At 48.0% G+C, this 16,899-nt stretch overlaps 1 protein-coding gene and 1 long non-coding RNA gene across 3 annotated transcripts; both read right to left on the reverse strand.

Moving 5' to 3' along the window:
- Positions 1–546: 546 nt before the first annotated feature.
- Positions 547–10,297, reverse strand: TTPA (alpha tocopherol transfer protein). 2 transcript variants are annotated; one of them, XM_068162476.1, is made up of 6 exons: positions 10,065–10,297; positions 6,580–6,733; positions 5,736–5,929; positions 4,780–4,890; positions 2,947–3,172; positions 547–2,384 (listed from the first exon to the last, which is right to left on the reverse strand). In XM_068162476.1, the coding sequence occupies exons 1-5, from the start codon at positions 10,257–10,259 to the stop codon at positions 2,993–2,995; spliced, it is 834 nt and encodes a 277-aa protein (XP_068018577.1). In that variant the 5' UTR covers positions 10,260–10,297; the 3' UTR covers positions 547–2,384; positions 2,947–2,992. The 2 variants fall into 2 exon arrangements, with proteins under 2 accessions (XP_068018577.1, XP_068018576.1); XM_068162475.1 differs by having other exon boundaries at positions 547–3,172; positions 10,065–10,296.
- On the reverse strand, positions 7,588–9,793 carry LOC137453320 (uncharacterized). The gene is made up of 2 exons (XR_010990320.1): positions 9,043–9,793; positions 7,588–7,889 (listed from the first exon to the last, which is right to left on the reverse strand). It is a non-coding gene; the product is annotated as an uncharacterized lncRNA (long non-coding RNA).
- Positions 10,298–16,899: the final 6,602 nt, after the last annotated feature.

Below are 16,899 nucleotides of genomic sequence, written 5' to 3' on the forward strand. Positions count from 1 at the left end.
CTGAGCGAGCTGGGGTTGCTTAGCCTGCAGGAGGCTCAGGGGAGACCTTAGTGCTGTCTGCAACTACCTGAAGAGAGGTTGTAGCCAGGAGGGGGTTGGTCTCTTCTGCCAGGCAAGCAGCACCAGAAGAAGAAGACACAGTCTCGAGCTGTGCCAGGGGAGGTTTAGGCTAGAGGTGAGGCTGGAATGTGCTGCCCAGGGAGGTGGTGGAGTCACTGTCCCTGGAGGTGTTCAAGAGGGGACTGGAAGTGGCACTTGGTGCCATGGTCTAGTCATGAGGTCTGTGGTGACAGGTTGGACTCGATGATCTTTGAGGTCTCTTCCAACCTTGGTGATACTGTGTGCTACATTATCTCGATTCTGTGGTGCCTGGCTTTGCACACTCAGTAAATGATTTTTTTTTGGACTACACCTTCTTACTGCTGCCAGAAAATTCCACTTCTAGCACTGAAAGAAATACAAATGAGGCTAATTCAGGTAGAAAATGTTTATTAGCAGACAATTCCACTCCTAGCACTGAAAAAAAAAGGATACAAACAAGGCTAGTTCAAGTAGAAAATGTTTATTAATGTACCAATTTACTACATAAAACATTAACCAACCATTGTGCATTGTTGTTGTGCTTACTGTCAGTAGCAAACCCTATCTGCATCATCACTTAACAGCGACTTTGAGGCACTCCTGATGCTCTTAAATGCACTAAGAAATGTTTCTTTTGTTGACTCTGCAGCTCAGTGCTGCCACGCCCCCACTCCTCCTACCAATGCTTCTTCCACTCATTATGCAAATCTCCTAATTATCTTGTGTCCCTATTAGCAGCAACCACAATTGTCCCTTACATGGAGGAGTTCCTGCCTTCTACATAATTACTTTTTAATGTTTGGACATTAACAGTTGATGGAAAACTAACTGCACTCAGTGCTGTGACTGGTGTTAGGTGTACAGGTTACCTTTTAGTAACACAGTCAGGATGTTTTGGAAGGCATTTATGGCTCTAAATCCCTAGAGGTGGTGTAGTTCAGCTGAAGACTTCAAAAACCAGCTACATGTTGTCCATCTGCATCTCTGCCTGCTGTCAACCCAAATCTCTGCCACCAAACCCAGCCAAGGATTAGATTGGGTTCATAGGGGAACTCTTGAACTGTCCTGTTCACTGGCATGCAGCTCATGCCTTCCTGCACTTGACAGTCAAGGATTAAAACTGCAGAGGGGGGAAACTTAAGACTTCAGGAGGGTAAAAAAACAAATCAGGAACTTCATTTCAACTTCAGAAATGATTTGGAACTTGAGGAACTGCCAGATGCCTTGACTACTTGGAAGTTCATTTTCTTATAAAGAAGAATTAGCACCTCACTGAACTCCTCTATGTAAGGAGCTTGCAGATCACCAACCAGTTTAATCTGAGAAGAAATGAATTCTGAGATGGATGAAGATATGACAATGGAGCTGAAAAGTGGTGCCTTCAGTTTAGGCTCCAGATCAAAGTGACCCTGAAAGAATCAGAAATGCACTTGGGGGAAAGTTTAATTAAAACAATGATAACAAAGGAAAAAAAATAAAAGCCCTTAGGATTTTGGACCTGGTACTGAACTTAGCAGAGCAGAAGAAACCACAACCATCTTCTGGGCCTTTCACAGTGCTCATGATAATCTAAAAGAAGCCATTTCTGACTTTAAAAGGATAATCTCACTTCTATCCACTAAGCACACATTAATACAACTTCCTAATGTCCTCAAGGTTCCAAACTACCTGAAGTTAGCTTCCCAGCTACCTGGGGAACAAAGAATGTTATGGCTTCATTGAGAGGAAAATTCATCTGGATTGCTTAAGTACACAGGGCTTCTGCAAAGAGCCCCTGGTGTAGCACAGAGCAGAGTTACAGACTGGGTTAAGTGAGCTCTAACAGCTGGTGTGCTAACAGAGGTTTGAACCAAACTGGGAAAGCCAGGCTGGGACTGCCATGCAAAGTGAGAGCCTCTGCACATGCAGTGTTCATACCTGAATAACATCCCTTAAAGAATCTCTTTGCACTAAATGGAGACACTATTTTTTTCATTGCCTCTGAAGAAATAAAGATCAGAGCTGAACAGGAATTAAAACTCATTTCTCCCAGTGCCCAAGAAAAGACACAGACTTTATGTTCTGAGTAATGAAATGGAAGCTACCCAGCATCTCCTGTGCCAAGGTCCAAAGTCACCTCCAAGCACCCTTAAACCACACAGCTGATGTTTCTGAAGGTCAGACCCACAAAGGATCACCTGCTTCACCTGCCAGAGCAGATACTGTAAAGATGTAAGAGCTCTCACCCTCTGCAGTGCTCCACAGTAGGAATTAAAGTTGATCATCATCTGAGCTGCTTAAGAGCTTGTCCACAGACAGTACTGCTGTGAAGAAAATGAGAATGTTAAGGTTTTGACTCCTCTTCCAGTTCCTCCTCCTGATGCATGCTGTCCTTTGAAGCACAAGTACATGGCGTTTTCCCAGTCCTCCTCTATCAGAATACTGTTAATTAGCACAAGAAGGGAAGCTGCATAAGCAGCAGGAAGATTAACACCAATGGCTCACTACTGCTGATTCACTTGCAGTTTGCCACAACCTCACCACACAGCCTTTTTTTCCCTGAGAATCATTCCACAAAGCAGCCTCCTTTCACTCCTTGTGAATTAGCCCTGGAGTCACACTTCCAGTACAAACCAGTCTACCCCGTTCAGCTTTTTGAGTATCCTATCATGACAAGACACAAGAGCTAAGGCTCTGGACTGCAGTGACAGATGAGCTGTCTCCACAGACTCAACAGGAGCAGTATTAGTCTCTGATATCCAACACAATTTTTGGCACCCAAGTTAATTACAAACCATGATACAGATATGTGGAATTAATCAATCTCCTCATCTGGACTCCAGTTAGGATAGAAGTGCAGTCACCCAGTGCTCTGCAGGGACTTACTGCTTTCAAGTTTACATTCAAGGATTGACAGAACACTGTGAGGAGGTTATTTCTGGGCAACCAGAGAAATGCTCTGCAGATAATCTGCAGATCCCATTATAAAGTCAGTCCATTCCTTGGCCAGCTCTTCTATGGAGACCTCCTCCCCACCATATTCCTGTGGGAGCATGCTGACTGGGAAGTGCTCACTCAGGGTCTGTGTGTAGTTACTTCCATGCATATGCACCTGCAAGAGAATGGGAGAAGCATTTCCATGGGTATGAAAGCTTAGACTGCTGAGTGGGAACTCACTGCAAGAGCTGAAGCCACCAGCTTGGTTTGACTAAACAAGGTCATAGAATGCATGGGGTTGGAAGGGACCTTTGAAAGTCATCTTGGTCAACCCCCCCTGCAGTCAGCAGGGACATCTTTAACTCGAGCAGGTTGCTCAGGGCCCCATCAAGTTTAACCTTGAATCTGTCCAGGGATAGGGCCTCCACCACCTCTCTGGGCAACCTGTTCCAGTGTCTCACCACACTCATACTGTTCCAGTATTACTACCTTAAATGAAGAAGGAAGTACCACACAAGTGACTATCCCATGGGTGCTCAAACTCTGTCTTGTTCAGCTTGGTGAAGCTTGGACTACAACTTGAGGACCTGCATTTTTGGCAGCTGCCAGCACTGGAGCCAAAACTTACTGCATGCTTTTTGCAGAGGGGGTTAGTGGCACTGGTGAGGGCACATGGACAGCTGAAGTGACCCAAGCCATGGGAAGACCTGAGTTTGGCTTTGTCATCAGAGATACCAAATCCCTGCTTTGCAGTCATTTCCAGGACAAGAAGAGTGTTTGGCTCCTGGCCCTTAGCTTGGAGCAAGGTGGGGTTGGCTCTCTACTCCCAAGGAACAAGTGCAGGACAAGAGGAACTGGCCTCAAGTGTGCACCAAGGGAGGTTTGGGCTGGACATGAGGAACAATTTCTTCACTGAAAGTGTGGTTAAATCCTGGAACAGGCTGCCCAGGGCAGTGGTGGAATAACCATCCCTGGAAGTGTTCAAACATCCTGCAGACGTGGTGCTGAGGGACATGGTTGAGTTGTGCCCTGGCATTGCTGGGTTAAGGGTTGGACTTGAGGGTCTTGGTCTCTTCCAACCAAAACAATTCTATGATTCTAGGATTCTGTGCTGAGACAAGGAGGCTTCAGAATGGGGCTAGCACCAGGCAAGGCTGCTTATTTTGTACCTCAGTCCTGCTGTTAACACATCACAGCACTTGCTTTTATGGCAGCTGAAGCCTCCTACATTTTTCCTATGCTACAACAAACCAGAACCCTGGACATACTTTTGCATCCAAGCACAAAGAAGGTTATCAAATTGAGAACTGCAAAACAGTTTTAAACACCTCCAGAGCTATTTGGAAAGAAACTTTGAACTTAATGCTGATGCCTCTGCAGGTCTTTTGGAACTCCACGTTGTCTCTAGTTCTGCACAACTTGGAGCATAATATCACACTGTGCAGAACAATTTCTCACTGTTGTTCATAGGCAGAGTCCTGGCAGAGCCAGGATTTCTTCCTAGTTGTGCAGAAGAATTGCTTTGTGACCTCAGACAAATTATTTAACCTCTGTGTGTCACAGTGGTTGTTATCTCTGGAGCAGCGATAACAGCAACCGCTGGCAACTCTCACACCGCTGATAACTGCAAACACTTCACAAGCAGATTCTGCAGGCTTCTGTGGCACCAGCACCACAATGATTTATGCTCCTGAGTGCTCAGGAATAGCAGATCCTAAGGGAAGTGCTGGAGATTGTCATGGAAGGGCTTTGGTGCAGAAAGGAGTATCTGTGTGCACTCACCCGTGCCTTTATTTTCTCAGTGAGAAAAGGCTTAATTAGAGCGAAAACCGGGTGGAAGAATAAAGGCTCATTGATCAAGTGGATGCCTCGAACTTTCAGTGGAAAGGAATCCTGGCCAAAAGAAAACAGCACATGACAAAACAAAGAGAAATATTATTGAAAAGATTCTGCTGTTAAAGACAGGCCTGTGAAAACTACCTAGGCCAAAGCCTGAGAGTATTCCTCCCTCTCCCTTGCTGCGCCCTGGAGCGTTCTCCACTTACACCGCTCCAACACTTAGGCAAATCACCTCTTCCTCCTCCCATTTGAAGCAAAGGAAAAAAGTCAAATCAGTATGAGAACTGACTTCTAAAAACCAACTAAATAACCAACCTGACACAAAGCAAACAGAGAAGAAAGCCTTTACCAAACTGTGCACAAGCAATGTACACAAAGCTTGTGCTCAGCCTTTCCTCGGGGGTGCAAGGCTCTGAAAGCTCCTGGCCCTGTGCTTCCCCACTGGCAATTCACAGCTTGAAGGACAACTGTAAATAAACATAAATCACTGGAGCCATTGCCTGGCTCTCTTAGCATGTGCTATTTCTCATCTTCTGAGTCTTAGGGGGGAAAAAAGCTTTGAATGCTGACTTGATGCATGAAAGAATGGAAGAGGGGAGATGAAACAGGAGACTGAACGCAGGTCCTTACAAAATTGGCCTTCATCTGCTCTCCCACTTGTGAAATTCTTGTCTTGGAAGGGGTTGGTCTTCAAAAATATCAGAGGTTAAAACTTACTGCTCTACAAGAACATACTTTAAGTTGAATCAAGCACAACTTCTGGTTTTGAATGGGCTGATGATTTTGTTCTTTACAGCTGCATAGGCTGTCAAGTCTAAGGAAGGGAAAATTAGCTTAGAAGAGATGAAACACAGGGAGTCAGAGCAAAGAAGCAGCATAAAGCAGTGTGTCATGCTTACTGTGAGCACAGCAGCAATTTTCTTGGCCACTGCTGGACTGATTTGAAATGCATGAGCAATTCTCCAGCCTTGAAGATCAAAGATAGCCTTGACTCCATTCCGCTGAGTCTCAATCTCCTTGACAATGAGCTCGGATGTGATGAGACTTACACGGAACACGTCGTAGGCTGTAAACAACTTGGGGTCCCATTGTGCTGAAGAGTAAATAGATTACACTGCATTACCACCAGAACACCACCATCACCTCTGCTGCTGCTTCTGCTGTGCTCCTCAGGAACCAGAAGCTGTCAGCAGCATCAAAGGTCCTGGAATAAACCCATCTGCCAGTGCAGAGGTGATTTGGTGTGCTCTGTTACTCACCTTTTACACTTCTTGTGGCTGGTACCACCTAATGGTAGATGGCTGTAGGTGCCACCTAATGTAGCACCTTCCACCTCTGGCTGTAGCCTCCAGTTTTGGGAGCAACAGCTCAATTCTGGGACAGTCATGCTAGCAGAAACTACAGACCATCAACCCAAACAATCCAGGTGCAGCAATTCTGCCAAGATCCAGTGAATCTCATTTGTTCTTTTGAGGTCTGAGCAAAGAATGGCATGGAATGAACCTTAACCCCAGATGAAAGCTCTCTGATGAGGGCACAGCTTTCTACTAGATCAGCTGATAATAAGTCTTTGAAACTGGACAGAAATAACCTCTCTGTCCCAACCAAGCACAGAGAAATATGGTAACATGATCATTCAAAGACATCTTTCTTTAAAGGACTTTGGGAGTGCATCAAACAAAGCAAGGATCTCCAGTGCCAAAGCCAGGTGCAAGAACAGCTCCAAGCCATTTTGTCACTCACCAATTCTGTAGATTAGAACTTTGCTTCCATGAGGGTCCCTCTGTCTCAGGACTCCATGATAGCCAGCTTGCAAAAGACCAAGAATAGAAGCTGGGTTTAAGTCTGCACTTATTTCTGGGCATTCAATTCTCCACTTCTGATAATTCTTCAGCAACTGGAGGAAACAATAAAAAGACAGAAAAGTGGATGTCAGATAAGCATCAGGTATTGTATGAAGAGCACAGTTAGAAATGCTGCTCTGCCCTGCTGAGGCCACATTTGGAGTACTGGGTCCAGTTCTGGGCTTTCCGGTTCAACAGAGACAAGGAACTGCTGGAGAGAGTCCAGCAGAGGCTACAAAGCTGCTGTGGGCCCTGGAGCATCTCTGTGAGGAGGAAAGGCTGAGAGCCCTGGGGCTGTTGAGCCTGGAGAAGAGCAGCCCCAGGGGGGATCTGAGCAATGCTCAGCAAGAGCTAAAGGGTTATTGAGGATGGGGCCAGAGTCTTTCCAGTGGTGCCCAGAGACAAGACAAAGGGCACAAAGTGGAACCCAGGAGGTTCTACTTGAACACAAGAAAAAATGTCTTCACTTTGAGGGTGCTGGAGCACCCTGTTGACCTCTGTCTTAGTGCTTGACTCTACAAGGGCACTGCTTGAGCAATCCCAACTGCTTTGTGCCAGCCAGACGCCACTGTCAACACAGTGTCCTTGGCCTCAAACAGCAGCAAGACACAAACACATTCCCAAAACAACTATTTGCAGCTTTCTGTTTTCTCCTTTTTCTTCCAAAGGTCTTCCAAAGAACTTAATGAACCTAATGAACAAGGACAGGAATATTTTAACCATCTCTTTGAAGAGCTGCTGGCCAAAACCAACATGAGAATAAAACATGATACCCTCACTCCACACCCTCATCAATCCTAGCTTGTCAGTGCAGTTACTGCCCTTTTTTTTCCATGAATATTTACCTTTCCCAAGTTGGAAACAAGTCCTGGGCACTGGGATAAAGAGATTGGTATTCAGGTATGGATATAGGAAAACCAGGAGCATTTATTATCATGTACAACAAATGGCTCATGTCCTTGCAACTGAAGGAAAACATCTCAGTGTATAATTATCTGTGTTTGCAAACTGAGTAACCTACTTAGCACCTGCTCAGCATCTGCAAGTAGATGGAAGATGAGTTGATAAATGGGGAGAGCTGGATGAAAAACTCCAGTTTCTGGAGTTAGGCATTAATTAAGAGGTTTCTTCCTGAGGTCTTCTGGGGATAGGTTCAGCTTTCTGACCATCAGAGATTGTGAAGTTACTGATTAATCCAAGATTCGTGTGCTGCAAATCAAAGAGGTGAACTTAGTACTTTACTTAGAATTAGAAGATTTAGAAACAGTGTGCTTGCTGGGAAAAACCCAATGCATTTGTGTATGTAAATTCATTTTCTCTTGATTGGATTCTTTTTTCTGGATCAGATGATCTCCAGAGGTCACTTCCAACACCTACAATTCTGTGCTTAATAAATATTCCTATTAACAAGGAGGCTTGAAAGAATAAGGCCTCTCATGTCAGCAGTTGTACCAGGTCACCACTAAACCATGTTGCTCAGCACCACATCTACACATCTCAGAAACCCCTCCAGGGATAGGGACTCCACCACTGCCCTGGGCAGCCAGGGCCAGGGCTTGACAGCCCTTTTGGGGAAGAAACTGTTCCTGGGAGGATGGCGTTTCTTGCTGGGCAAGAAGAGCTTTGGAAGTGGCCTCCTGGCAAACACTACAAGAAGAGAAACGACCTCCCCAGGTCCTGCAGGGATTTAAGGATAAGGGAGGTGGAGAAGGACAGGAGCTGGTTGCCCCTACCCAGGGCTGGAAGGTCTGTAGAGCTTCCAAACACTTGTGCCAACAGTTGTATTTTTTACCTTATTTCCATTTTTGTAAATCTTTTTTTGTAACACCTTGAGCTGTGGTGGCCAGGCTGAAGCCTCTCCCCAAAGGCAGTGTGTCTGGGGGGGGCACCCTGCTTATGTGCTCATGAAGGTGTGGGGTAGAAGGTTGGACTTGATGATCTTAGAGGTCTTTTCCAAACTTCATGATTCTGTGATTCTAATATTCATCCTACCTCTCCTGGAGCAACTCGATGCCTACCTACACAACATGTCACAGTCACAAGGTGCAGAAGCTTGTGGACCAAATTCTGAAGGGCCACTGTCCCATCTGCAGGATTGTCAGTAACAATCAACTGCAATGCAGTTAGGAGTGGGTATTTAGGAGTGTATTGGAACCAAGGTTTGGGGATCACAGCTATGATATAAACCATCTCACAAGCTTCAAGGAAAAGTAAGAGCCATAAATATCCCATGGAATCTAACTGGACCTGAGTTCTGCTGAGGAGGAGACATTTCAAGCTATGCTGCAAATCTCAAGAGCCAGGTAAAGAACACAATCTACTTTTTAAACCTCTCTATTAGGGGCTTCATTCAAGTTCTTACATTATTTTTCAGCTGCCTTGATCCTTCAGTATTTCCATTTGCAAACAATCTTCTCTTATGCTGCCTAAACTTGGAGTTTCTGAGAGATCAGAAGCTGTGAGATGAGGTCTGTTGGGCAATGCTATGTCATCATCATCAAATTCCACCAAGACACAGATTCCAGTTGGCACAAGTGAATAAATGCTTGTGCCCTGGGAAGATTTGGAAACAGTTCCTGTTCAGAAGGGTTACTTGTTGTGAATCTTTCTCTAAAATAGAAACAATAACAACTCTCCCTTTGGGTATTAAGAAGAGGTACACAATGTCTGTATGGCAGAGAGCCACACAAATGGCAGGGAAAGCACCAGAACTTACCAAAACCTGAAGGGAGTGTTGTCAATTACTAAACTCCGTGAGAAATTAAGTTTTTACCCATAGTTAGAGCACTTAGAAATCTGTAGTGGAACTAGTAGCACTATTCAGCAAGGAACCCGAGCCTGGTCAGCACAAGGATGTCCTTTAAAGGATCCCGTTTCCTATCAGAGCTGTCACCTTACCACGTTTAACCTCTGCACTCTGTGCCTGTAGCAGTTACTGTACATAACCTTTGCGTTACCTCATCGAGGCTGCACAGAGCCAGCCACAGCACCGCACCTTTCCATGCCACCGCGCAGCGGAAGAGCCTGACAGGCAAGTAGGTACACCCTGTAACGCCCTGCTTGGCCTTGGTCGACCCAAACAGCGCTGCCTCCATCCACCCCTCTGCTGCTTCTCGATCCCCGAGCCCACCACCCCATGCCTGGGCATCATCCACCCAGCTCTGCTTCGCCTGGACCTGAGGCGCTGCCCCTCGTGGAGGGTGCGAGGCTCCATGGACACCCCGGGACAGCCACGGGACGGATCCGGCTGGCTGACAGCGCACTGTCCACAGCGAGGAAGAGGCCAGAGCCCCCTCCCCACCCTTAGCTGACGGCCGGAGCCCCGAAGCCCCCCATCCGCGCAGGAAACCACCGGCGGCTACCGAGCCGCTCGTCCCTCCTCACCCTCCAGGCCAGGTCCAGGTGGAAATCCCTGGCGCGCAGGAACCTCAGCAGGAAGGAGTCTTCGAGGGGCTGCGGCCAGCGCCGGTCGGGCTCAGCCTCCGCCCGCCGCCGCAGCTCGGCCACGGCGCTGCGCACCAGCGGCGAGTGGTCGGGCAGGGCGTTGAGCTGCCCCGCGCCCGCCGGCCCCTGCCACATCCCCGCCGCCGGCCGGCTCCCGCCCGCCGCCGCGCTCGGCCCCGCCGCCGCGCCGGGCCCTTTGCACACCGGGTCGCGCCGGGCTGCCCCCGCCCCGCGCCGGGCTTAACCCCTCCGCAGCCTCCCAGGCCCGAGGCCAAAAGGGGAGGAGAGAGGAGCGCGAGTGCCCGCCCGGCCTCCCTCCGAGAGGGGAAACGATCCTGCTAAAGGTGCTAGACGGCGAGAAGCTGCAGCTGGGAGCTGCTGTGCAAGGAGGAGATGGGTGCTGGTGGGAGCACCGAGTGTAGGATCACAGGATGTTAGGGGTTGGAAGGGATCTCCGAAGATCATCCAGTCCAACCCCCTGCCAGAGCAGGACCACAGAATCCAGCACAGGTCACACAGGAACACATCCAGATGGGGCTTGAAAGTCTCCAGAGAAGGAGACTCCACAGCCTCTCTGGACAGCCTGTTCCAGGGCTCTGTGACCCTCACAGTGAAGAAGTTCCTCCTCATGTTGAGGTGGAACCTCCTGTGCTGTAGTTGATATCCATTGCCCCTTGAGTCACTAACGTGAAGAACCAGGAGTCAGAGATCACAGGACTGTTTTGGCAGAAACAGAGCTTTCACATCAAGTCCAACCCTTAACCCAGCCCTGCCAGATGACCACTAACCCATGTCCCTCAGCACCACATCTCCACAGCTTTGAAACCCCTCCAGGGATGGGGACTCCACCACTGCTCTGGGCAGCCTATGCCAGGGCTTGACAACCCTTTGGGGGAAGAATTTTTTCCCATGTGTTCAACTTAAACCTCCCCTGGTGCAACTTGAGGGCACTCCCTCTTGTCTTATCCCTTGTTCCTTGGAAGAAGAGACTGACCTCCCCGTGGCTCCAACCTCCTTTCAGGGAGTTGTAGAGAGCCAGATCTCTGAGCCTCCTTTTCTCCAGGCTGAACAACCCCAGTTCCCTCAGGCTGTGATTCTGGCTTGGTGTTTGACCAGCGTTGGTTTTATGAGTGTTCTCAGACATTTCCCTCATGACTGGGGGACTGTGTGTTCCAAAAACACCTGTACATGTAGGATTTCTGTTAAAAACTCCACAAGTGAGACTGCATTTGTAACACTGGGAGCTCCTCCCTCTGAGTGATGTGATACCATCAAGGCTTTGCAGAGAGGAGCCAACATGCTGGATACTTGACCCTTCACCAGAGCAATTAAGATGCAAGATGAGGTTTGTAGGTAACGTTTTTGTTTTGCTGAATTACATCTGGAAAAGTGCCTGAAAGCTCTGTCTAGATAAAGCATGTCTGTCAGCTTTGCCTTCTTTGTGTCCTTGGCCCACGCTTACCTACCACAAAGACCCGAAACTGGGGCATTGTGGTGTGTTCCTGTGACAAACTGGCTGTACCCAGTCAGCTGGAGTTTGCACTCCTCCAGCAGCAGCTTTACACCATGTGAAATCCACATGGTGCTTCAACAGGGCTTCTGCGGCCTCTTGAGTTGTGTAGGCAGCTACCTCTGACTGCAAAGTGTGCACGTTCCTGTGCTCCTTTCTTTTTCAGGCCATACAAGGGGTTTGAGCTGCAGCCCTAGAGTAGTAGTTGTATGTTCTTTCTGTGAGTGGTGGGGATCAGTGGAAGGACCTTTCAAGTGCTTCGTGGCTGTTGCCTTTATCTGAATCAACACCGTAGGGACACCGCAGCAGAACAGTGCTGAAGGTAGCAGCCTTCCAGTGCAACTCACAGCTCTGGTTGTTGCAGTGAAGTCCTTCTGATTGCATTCTGAATTGCTCCATGATCCCTCCTCACTCCTGTCACCTTACAGGGGCTGACTGCATTGATCATAACTCTAGCAAACCTTCTCCTGTGGTCCTAGACTTACAAGCTTATGATACAGTGCCTAGCAGGGTTGGTGACTCAGCAGCTTAGCAATAGCCTTTAGAAGTCTGACTCTATGATATAATGCAGCAATCTCAGCAGACAGCTGATGGTAAGTACATGGCAGAGAATCTGTGCTTCATTTTACAGCTCAATAGATTATTTGCAAAACCACCTTGGTATAAAAATAAACTCTAAAGAGGAAAGGGGCAGTCTAAGCACAGCCCAAGCTTCTACTTAAGTGAAATGGAGTTTGTCCTGCCTTGTAAGACACTGCAATCTGTGGTGTGTGAAGAGGTGATGAAAAACATTTGTGATCAGGAACTGGCAGGGTAACTCAAGGACTGAGTGTGTGATGAAGGGGAAAGCCTTTGATCCTGATGTCTTGCTGTGGCAAGAGAATGAATCATCTGCACCAAACCATTTGCAGAAGTCAGGGTGTATTTACTGGCAGATTTACTGGCATCCCCTGAACTCTGGGCATGTTATGGAAGCAAAAAGGGTTAGATAGACCCAGCCCTGCTATGTGGCTGGGAGAACACACTAGATGAGTTTAAAGAGAGGGAAGACTTGTTTGGGGCCTGTCTCCTTTCAGTGGTGTCCACTGATAGGACAAGGAGCATTGGGCACAAAATAGAGACAAGAAGTTCCACCTAAACATAAAGAGCTCTGTGAGGGTGCTGAGCCCTGGAGCAGGCTGCCCAGAGGGGTTGTGGAGTCTCCTTCTCTGGAGAGATTCCAAACCCACCTGCACACTGCAGTCCTGGGCAAGGTGCTGCAGGTGCCCTCCTTTAGCGGGAGGTTTGGACTGGTTGATCTCCAGAGGTCCTTTCCAACCCCCACTGTGCTGGGATTCTGTGATTCTGTAGGTGCTCTCTTTGGGTTAAGATTTGCCATAGGAAGTTCTCCTTTCCTTTACCTTTAATTCCAAGTACTCAGAGTGTGTTGTTTCAGTCACAGAATGGTTTGAATCCAAGGATGGTTCCAAGTCCCCCCTGCCAGAGACACCTTCCACTAGACCAGGCTGCTGAACACCTCCAGGGAGGGGGCATCCACACCTTCCCTGGGCAACTTGTTCCAGTATCTCACCAGCTTCACTGTAAAGGATTTCTTCCTAGTATCCATTCAAGGTGTGGTTCTTTGAGCTGAACAGGATTGCACTCTGCAACTACTTCATCCTGTCCTGCCCACTTTTCAGTCTTGTTTATGTACCTCATCTTAACTCAGCTAAAAGGAGAATTAGGTACCTAAGTACCATTAAAAGTCTAACCTAAAGGACTCTAATAGGATTTGCTGTATCACTTGAGCAGGCTTTAATCTCACTTGCTGTATTTAAAATAGTAGAGGATAGGAGTTTTGGCACTGCTTTAAAAGAGTCTCTCATGCTATGAAGCTTACAGAAAAACAATGATAATTGGGCTCTCAACCACTGGAACAGGCTCTCCAGGAAGGTGGCTGAATCCCCATCCCTGGAGGTGTTTCAGGAGGCAGAGAGGTGGTGCTAAAGGGACATGGGCTAGCACCAGCATCGGTACCATCAGAAAATGATTGGACTCAATGCTTTAAAGGTCTTTTATGCTTCTAGGGCTGTAAATAACCTGTCCAAAGACATCCAATGACTGCATTCCAAGGCTAAGAAACCTACTTTTAATTCTATATTGTAAACCCCCAAACCTATGAGAGCACCCTGTGGCAAAGCATTTGGATTTGGGCAGAAAATGTCAGATGTCTGTTTAGATACTGCATCTCAGGGTGAAGAGAATCAAGGGGGGGGGGGGGGGGGAAGAGAAATCAATCCAGATTGGTAGCTCTCTGTGAAAGCTTTGAGTTTAAATGGGGAACATCTCCAAAGAAATGGTTCTGAGCAGTTTCCCTGCAAAACCTCCACGAATGGCTTGATCTTCCAAAGTGCTTTAACTGGCACAAAGTAGCAGAGGAGGGTAGAAAGGACTTCTGACAATGATAATGTTTATTGAGAAGCTTATCTCTAGGTACTCAGAAAGAAGTTGGGCAGAGACTAAGCTGTGCAAATAGTTTGACCCAGTTGAATGCTAAGCATTGGGGCATTATTTGCCCATCTCTCAAAGCAAAGAGCTAATAAATAACCACGTTGCATCACCCCATTCCTTGCTGCCTTCAGAGGACTCCTGTTTATTTAGATCCTTGCTTGCCAAGTGAAACAATATTTGAGGTCTTGAATGGCATATAAAGTTTAATCCAGGCTGGCAGTCACTGGGTATTCACTGACTCAGCAAAATTAATTAATTAATTCGGTATTTTTAGTCTTGAGTTACCAGTACTTCAGGGAATTCAGCTAAAAAGAATGATGCTGCTGCCTGTAAAGCCTGTACTAATCACATTCACAGTCTCTGTAGCAGCACCACCAAAGGAAGCACACCAGAGGCATTTCCATCTTCTGTCAACATTTCCCTGTCTCTTGGTGCATGAAGGGAGCAGAAGGCACAATGAAATAGTCCTTCCTTGTGATGTTCTATCAGCTCTCCAGGCAGGGGAACCTGGTATGGTATTGTTGAGGTGAAATGAAATGAATGGTATGAGCACAGAAGGACTGAGGATCACAGAATCCCAGGATCCCAGCGTGGCAGGGGTTGGAAGGGGCCTCTGGAGATCACCCAGTCCAACCCCTGCTAAAGCAGGGCACCCACAGCAGCTTGCCCAGGAGCACAGTGGCCAGGGGGGGTTGGAAGCTCTCCAGAGAAGGAGACTCCACAGCCTCTCTGGGCAGCCTGCTCCAGGCCTCCAGCACCCTCACACCAATGAATTTTCTCCTCCTGTTCAGGTGGACCCTCCTGGGTTGCAGGTTGTGCCTGTGTTGCTCCTTGTCCTGTCCCTGGGCACCACTGACAGGAGTCTGGCTCCAGCCTCTTGCCCCCCACCCTTTACCTCTCGCTGGGCATTGATCAGATCCCCTCTGGGGCTGCTCTTCTCCAGGCTCAACAGCCCCAGGGCTCTCAGCCCCTCCTCCTCACAGCCATGCTCCATCATTTCTTACTGGAAGCTAAACTTCTGTCAGGGCTGATGAAGCACTCAGGCATTGCCAAACTTCATCTTTACTTAATATATTTAAAGAATTAGATAATGAAAATGATGCATTTTGAAAGCAGCAGAGGTGAAGGCCCTGCTGTTTGTGGAGGAGAGCAGAACATCTCCAGCACGGGAAACACCTCGTACTCCTGCAACACCAAACTCCAGTTTGGAGAAGGAGGAACCCAAGCACTTGGACTGTCCCCTCACTGCTGCTGCCAAGAACACTCCTGCTGGAGGTCTGACTGAAAAACCACAGCTTAACATTTCACAGGCACAGTATTTTCCAGCTGCCCCCTCGTTTCTTGGCCAGCCCTGGGAGAGTCACCCCGGGGTGGCTTATTTCAAGCACCATCTAGTGGCTCTGTTTCAAAGATACCCAACAAAAAACCCCAAAGATCAAAACTGCCCAAGCAAAGCAACATTGACTCGTGCTTTTCATTGGGAACTGTGAAAGACTGAAATGTCATGATCTTAATCATGGCAAGGAACAAAGCAAAGAAGTGAAATGCTTCTGATCTTGTTCACTGCCAATGGAAATATGGAAATACAGATATAGTTTTAATGCATTCCTGTTACCTACCTATTCCTGTTGCACCCCGAGGTGAGGCACAAGATGTAGCAGTGCCCTGGATCTGCACAGGAGGAAGTCTAATGAAGTCAAAGGCAGAGCAGACAGAGTCCTCCTGAGACACAGGCCAGGGAAGAAGAGGCTTGGCCCTGGTGATTCCTCAGCTCTCTCCTGAAGATGCCATCCATGGGCTGCAGTCCCTTGCTGGGCACTTGAGGGTCTCCTGTCCTGGCTGCTCCTCCCCACAGCTGCCACCTCTGCCTTGGCAACCCCCAAGGTGTGGCACAAGCTGTGGCAGTGCCCTTGGTGTGCCCAGGTGCAAGTCTGAGGCAGAGGCTTTGTGCAGCCCAGCCCTTGGCAGGAGCTGTCCCCATCAGCTTCTGCCTGCTAGCAGCAGCCCCTGGCTGAGCAAAGCTGCCCTGAACTTCATAGAGTGCCTCAGTGAGCAGAGGCTGAGCTGGGGAGGGACAGCAGTGAGCAGAACTAGGTCTGTTCCAACCTGACCCAAGACAGACTTGCCTATATAGTTTGAAATGCCCTAAGCCATTTTGGTGTGGATATAGTGTCTGACATGAGAGCTCTGCTTTAAAGCAGAAATCAGGTTGCACCCTTCCTATAAATACCACTAAGTGACTCCTACTCTGGTGGCTGTTCCTGGTGTTCTGCTGTAAATATTTATTTGTGCCTAGTTACATAAATACTTTTCTACTGGGGATGCTGAGAGGCTCTGCTGACAAGGGAGGCACCAGGCTTAGGTTAGGTAGCACAACAAACCCCAAACTTTCTCCTTCTCCAGCTCTGTGATGCAGACACCAAATATCAGCTGTTGTGATTCATAGGTCTCCTGCTCCCACATACTGTGGTCGAGGAAGGAGACAGGCTGGTTCACTAAATTCCATCAGCCTCTGGTGATTAATGCCTTTTATGATCACTTGGATAGAAGGGTGGGTGGCTGGACTTTGTGCCTGCAGAGGTAAATTGTTACTGGTAGCTTCACAAAATCGAGATCAGCAAGCTGCCTCCTGCAGCTTCTTTGGGTTTGAGGGTCGGACCCAGCCTGGTGGCAGCAGGCACAATCCCACTGCTGTTGTCCCAGAGCCGAATTTCCTGCACTTCTGGAGCAGGCTGCCCAGAGAGGTTGTGGAGACTTCGTCTCTGGAGGGATTCT

The sequence above is a fragment of the Melanerpes formicivorus genome, unplaced genomic scaffold (genome assembly GCF_026170545.1).
Source record: "Melanerpes formicivorus ecotype bairdi unplaced genomic scaffold, bMelFor1.0.p_v2 SCAF_65, whole genome shotgun sequence".
In the NCBI taxonomy this organism is placed as follows: Eukaryota; Metazoa; Chordata; class Aves; order Piciformes; family Picidae; genus Melanerpes; species Melanerpes formicivorus.